Raw genomic sequence first — 6,184 nt, 5'->3', positions numbered from 1 at the left:
GAGGGAGGGGGACTTGATCGGGGGAGGGGAGGGAAATGGGAGGCGGTGGCGGGGAAGAGACAGAAATCTTTAATTAATAAATAAATAAAATAAAAAAAATAAAAATCTAACCCTATTTGCCACCCAATATTCACAAGCCTAATGATGAAACAGTGCTTCCTGTTTCCTTTTAAACTAGAGCTCAGCCACCTACAACCCCAGCATCCAGGGAGGTAGAGGCAGGAATGTCAGCAGTTGAAGGTCTTCCCTAGTAACAAAGCTAGTCTGTGGGTAACCTGGGCTACATGAAATTCAGTCTCAAAAAAAAAAAAAAAAAAAAAAAAAAGAAAGGGGCCGGAGAGATGGCTGCTCTTCCAGAATTCCTGAGTTCAATTCCTAGCAACCACATGGTGGCTCACAACCATCTATTATGAGATCTGATGCCCTCTCCTTGACTGTAGGCATACAAGCAGACAGAATACTGTATACATAATAAATCTTTAAAAAAATAATAAATGAAAAAGGCAAACCTCTCAAAGAAAAACCAAAACAAGCTTCCTAGCTTCCTTGTCCTCTGCCGTCTGGGCCCACTTCCACTCTACCCACTCTAACTCCCACCACAGAAGTCTTCTGCTTGCGTCCTCAGCAGACCATACTCAAGGGGTGTTCACCACTATTTCCCTCATTCCACATTCAAAGTACAACATTACATCTACAAGGCTGTTTCGAGACCGGCTCTTAACAGCCCAGATGCCCACACTTCAACACTTCATGATCAGCCCTCAGCACAAACACAGCTATTAAATGTCTGGGCTGTCAATGGAGCTCAGTGGACCCCAACACCTCATAAGACTGCATGTGGTGGGCTGGGCAGTGGTGGCGCACGCCTTTAATCCCAGCACTCGGGAGGCAGAGGCAGGTGAATCCCTGTGAGTTTGAGGCCTGGTCTACAAAAACTAGTTCCAGGACAGCTAAGACTGTTACACAGGGAGACCCTGTCTCGAAAAACCAGGAAAAAAAAAAAAAGACTGCATGTGGTAACAGAGCCTGTGATCCCAGCACAGTTGAGGCAAAAGGATCTGAAGTTCAGGGTTATCCTTAGCTATACAGTCAAGTTCTAGTGTCACCCTGAGCTTTGTGAGACACTCCATCAAAAAAAAAAAAAAAAATAACCATGTGTGCGTATGTACACACATTATCGTAGTAATACACATTACACATTATGATAAAAATCACTTACAAGGGTAGGTCTCCCATGACCATGATATTCCATTATACTCTATCCCACACAGAAATTTTTGAAGTGTTTTCTTTTTCCCCCCTGCCCCTGTACTGGGGGCTGAACCTATGGCCTATACACACTAGTCAGACACTATCACTGAGCAACATCCCCATCTAGAAACAGCTTTTAAGTAATTGTGTTTTCACTACAGAAGAAAGGATCTTGTACCAAGTGAAATTTCTACAGAAAGTCAAAACAGAGGCTGAAAAGATAGCTCAGGAGGTAAAGTGTTCATGCAAAATGAGGACTAGGTTTGATCCCCTGATCAAGTAAAAAGGACAGCTACAGTAGCATACATTTGTAATCCCAATGCTGAAGAGGCAGAGACAGGACAGACCCTGAGGGTCTCAGTCAGCCTCAACTACCTAGCAAGAGACCCAGAGTCAAAAAGCAAGGCAGATGGTGCCTGAGGAATGACAGCCAAGGTTGACTTCTGGTTCCACATATATACACACTCACATTGTACACCCACACACAAAATGACACCTTGTCACTTCTAAGACTCACACAGTTAATACTTTCCAACAAAAGACTCGGGATAAATATTACCCTTGACTGAACACTTGATGTTTTAATGACCTGCCCTAAGATTTGACCAGACACATGGAAAACAGCCCAACTCATAAAAGAAGTGACTGTCACTGGAGAGCCTGCTGGAATCATGCCAAACCTGACTGTATAAGACTGGAGGTACAACAGATTTGAACAATGGATCATGTGTGTGCATATGTGTGTTCACAGGTTGGTGCCGTGCCTGAGGTTTTCTCCTAACACCATGAGGGTCCCCAGGATGAACCTCGCTTGGTGCCTCTACCTGCTGAGCCATCTCACGGCCCCAGCACCAGAATGGCAGTAGTGGAAAGCACTGTGCTGCCCACCCACAGAGTGCCCACTGATGAGAACTACCCAGCAAGAGGTCATTTCAAGAAGGCAGGAGGATGCGGTGGTACTAGCCTTTAATCTGAACACTCATGCGACTGAGACAGGAGGGTCTCAAGTTTGAGGCCAGCATGAGCAATTTAGGGAGCTCTAGTCTGGACTACAGAAGCCTGTGTTTAACCCCAGCCCTACAACTCACTTCTTACAACCCTGAGCCTGCTAATCTGTCCAGCCTTCAGTTCCCTGCAGTGACCAGCTCTCAGTTAATGCAGTTACTGAACATCATGCCATGCCTGAGCTCCATGATGAACTTGGTCACGGGTTAGCTAGCTAGTACAGCCTGGATTTGAGGATTAGCAGTTGTTTAGGAGCATTAATGTGTCTGACAACAAAGTTCAGGAGCTCTACAGTCTGAAAGCTGCAGCAAGGCCCAGTCCTGCCACTTTATAGTAGCCCCCAGAAGCCCTCCTCTACTCTCCCCACTAGCTGAAACAAAAGCTACATAATTCAGACTTTAGGTCTCAGAATATGACCTGACACTTCTGGTTAATAAATACATCCTGATGTTTGGCAATGTGAAATGGTGGTTTCTTATTGAACAATTCAAAACACTATTCCTTGTAACTGAATGTAAGACCAACAGTATTCTCCTTGGTCTTCAAGAACAAATTTATGGGGGGCTAGAGAGATGGCTCAGCAGTTAAGTGCACTGGCTGCTCTTCCAGAGGTCCTGAGTTCAATTCCCAGCAACCACATGGTGGCTCACAACCATTTGTAATGAGATCTGGCCCTCCTCTGGCATGTGGGCATACACGGAGGCAGAATGTTGTATACATAATAAATAAATCTTAAAAAAAAAAACAAACAGTGGATTGACATGTTTAAAAAAAAAAGAAATAGTAAGTGCAGTCTGACAACTTAAAAAAAAGAACAAATTTATGAATCTAATTAATCTTAAGTTGAGTCTTTTGTAAAAGTTCAGAAAAATGAAAAGTTTTACAGGTGGTGTCTGTGTAAGGATGTGATTCACAAACCATGAACCCTAAATTTAGGTTTTACTTTCTATTGCACAAGAGTAGAAGGGCAGCCGGGCGGTGGTGGCGCACACCTTTAATCCCAGCACTCTGGAGACAGAGGCAGGCGGATCTCTGTGAGTTCGAGGCCAGCCTGGTCTACAAGAGCTAGTGCCAGGACATGCTCCAAAGCTACAGAGAAGCCCTGTCTCGAAAAACTTAAAAAAAAAAAAAAAAAAAAAAAAAAAAAAAGTAGAAGGGCAGCTACAAGCCAGAGGTTAGCCTGGTCTACATAGCGACTTCTTCTCTGCCTTATGCAAAGGCAGGAGGATGTGTAGCAACAGGGAAATCTGAGTAGGCAAATCAAAGTGATGCAATTTCTAGTACAGTGGTTAAGACAGTATGCCTGAGCTGGGCCATGGCGGTCCATGCCTTTAATCCTAGCACTCAGAAGGCAAAAGAAGGCGCATCTCTGCGAGTTTGAAGCCAACTTAGTCTACAGAGTGAGTTCCAGAACAGCCAGGGCTACACAGTGAAACCCAGTCTGGAAAACAAACAAACAAACAAACAAGCCAGTGTGCTTGGAGTTCAAACCCAAGTTCAAGAAGCATTAGCTTTAGATAAATTACATAAGGAATAAAACTTGTTTCTCCAGCTGTTTTGGGGGGGGGAGTCTGAAGAAATGCAAATGCGTAAGGTTAACACCCCAGGTAAAAGCTCAAGGGCACTGACTGACTAAAGATCCTTCTTATAACAGACTGACTGTTCTGAACTTTATTATCATCATTATCCACCACACAGGGCCAGTAGTGCTAGGAACAGGTAATGAAGGTAAGCCATCACACAGCACAGCACCTAAAAGCCAGTGAGATGGCTCAGCAGCTGAGGGCACCTGCTGCTATTCCTGACGGCTGGCCGGAATTTAATTCCCAGAATCCACATGATAGGAGAGGACCAACTCCCTCTTGCAAGGTGTCCTCTGAACTCCAGAGGTGCACGGTACCATTCGTGTGACCACACCCAACCACACACACCCAAAAATATTTCAACAAGTATAATTTTTAAAATGTACCAAATATATATGCATATATAAAATTATGACCACTAAACATAAGGCCACATGCTTGTAATCCCAACAGATGGATGGCAGTGGTATAGCTGAAAGTTTGAGTCCAGCCAGGAAACTTAATGAAACCTCCTTGTCTTAAAAAAGAGCAGTCAAGCCCGTTGGCGGCACACGCCTTTAATCCCAACATTCAGGGGGGAAAAAGCAGGTGAGGTGATCTCTGAGTTCCAGGCCAGCCAAGGGCTACACAGTGTGATCCTCTCACGGGGAAAAAATAAGAGGGAAAAAAACACCAACAACAATAGCGGCCAGGAAAACAGCTAGGTTTTTAAGAGCACTGACTACCTGGCTACTCTTCCATAAAATCCCAGTTCAGGTCCCAGCACCCACAATTCCAGTTCTATGGGATCCTAATGCCTTCTTTGGCCACCAGGAACGCACGTGGTGCATAGACATCATGAAAACAAAATACCCATAGGCGTACAACAGTGGGAAAAAAGGGAAAAAAAGTAAACAAAGAACAAAGAAAAAGCCAGGACCATTTGTACCAACTTGCGAGAAACACAAACACCCCCTCTGCCAAGAAAAAAAAAAAAAGCTAAAAACTAAATTTAAAAAAGCCAAAACGCAGAGTCACACTGAAAATGTGAGGTCTACTTTAGCGAGAAACCACTGCCCTTGAATCTTCCTCAATCAGTACCTGAGATAAGACCGTACAACCGTCGATGAGGAAAAGGCAACGCAAAAAGGAAGCACTTCCAATAACAGACCAGCTCAATTATGGCAAAGTGTTCCTCTCCGACTCAATTCTGGGATTCTTTTATTCTACCAGGGAAGGAAGATGACATCAAGATTCATCTGAAAGCCTGTGGGTTTGGGACAGTGCCGTGGAGAAGGATCTACGAAGCATGCGGAAGGCAAGCTGCAGAGAAAAACCAGACACGGTGCAGAAAGGAAAATCCTTCCAGCAGTCCGGCCCGCACCTCCGACACCAGTTACAGCCATCTCTTCCCCGCTATTCCGGGGACCCCCTCCCCCCGCCTCCCACGTGTGCCCAGAGCAGCTGTTCCTGCACTGAGTAGCATCAGAATGGGGCTCGATCTGGGTGACCTTGCATCAGTCCCTTCCTTTCTCTGGGCCTCAGTTTCTCCACGGGCAGCAGACCTCATCAGTCTGACAAATCCCGGGCACTCATCCTCGTTAACAAAATCACTACCACTGGGGCATCCTCCCCTCAGGAAGGCGCTCCCACCTCATACCGGAGCCGGTTGTCACCTGCAAGAAAGACCACGGCATCCCGGGGAGCGGCTGGAATAAAGCGACCTAGTGGTCTCGCCGGAAGGGCGCAACCCGCGCGTCCTGACAGCTGCCTGCACCTCAGGGACGAGCTTCGCTGGACGGCGCCTACGCGAGGCCGAGGCTGCGGCCTAGCGTCCCGCGCGGCCCGCCCCCTCCCCTCCCCACGCCGCGCGCGCCCCCGGCTGCCCTCTTGGGCCTTTGCTCCCGGCAGGGCAGGCCTCGGCTTGCCGCACTGGCCAGCAGGCCGGCTCCAGGAACTCACCGTAAATGGGCCGGAGGCGCCGGTCGTTAGGATCCTGCACATGGCCCCGCGTCGCCATGATGACAAGCGCAGAACCGCAGTGCGCACGCGCTGGGCAAGCCCCCCGGGAAGGGACCGTTAAAGGGCCAGCGTCGATCTCGTTGGTGTATCGCGATAGTGAAGGGTCGCTGCAACGGAGTGCGCCTGCGCGGAAAAGGAAGTTCGCCTCTCCTTTAATTGGAGCTGTGGTTAGATTTTTGCCGGTATAATAATCTGGACCCCAGGGGCGGTTGTTGCTGTTGGTGGCGTTTGCCCTTGAGAGGGAGAGGCGTGGAAAGCGAAAAAGCGATTTAATCCCATTGACTTTACATCCAGAAGAACCAATTGGTCTTGGCTTTGGTCATGGAGTCGCCGGAAACTCCTGG

General features: G+C 47.3%; 1 protein-coding gene across 1 annotated transcript in view; it reads right to left on the bottom strand.

Annotated features, from left to right (window-relative positions):
• Naa25 (N-alpha-acetyltransferase 25, NatB auxiliary subunit) overlaps positions 1–5,883 on the bottom strand; it is a 52,774-nt gene extending 46,891 nt beyond the window's left edge. Inside the window, exon 1 of the mRNA XM_050158929.1 lies at positions 5,781–5,883. Within this exon, the coding sequence (XP_050014886.1) occupies positions 5,781–5,838 (58 nt within the window). The 5' untranslated portion in view covers positions 5,839–5,883. The remainder of the gene's footprint in view (positions 1–5,780) is intronic.
• Between the last annotated feature and the right edge of the window lie 301 nt (positions 5,884–6,184).

Source organism: Alexandromys fortis, unplaced genomic scaffold (genome assembly GCF_014885135.2).
Source record: "Alexandromys fortis isolate MF-2015 unplaced genomic scaffold, M_Fortis_MF-2015_v1.1 scaffold_90, whole genome shotgun sequence".
Taxonomy (NCBI): Eukaryota; Metazoa; Chordata; class Mammalia; order Rodentia; family Cricetidae; genus Alexandromys; species Alexandromys fortis.
This window is presented reverse-complemented; position numbering and strand designations above follow the sequence as displayed.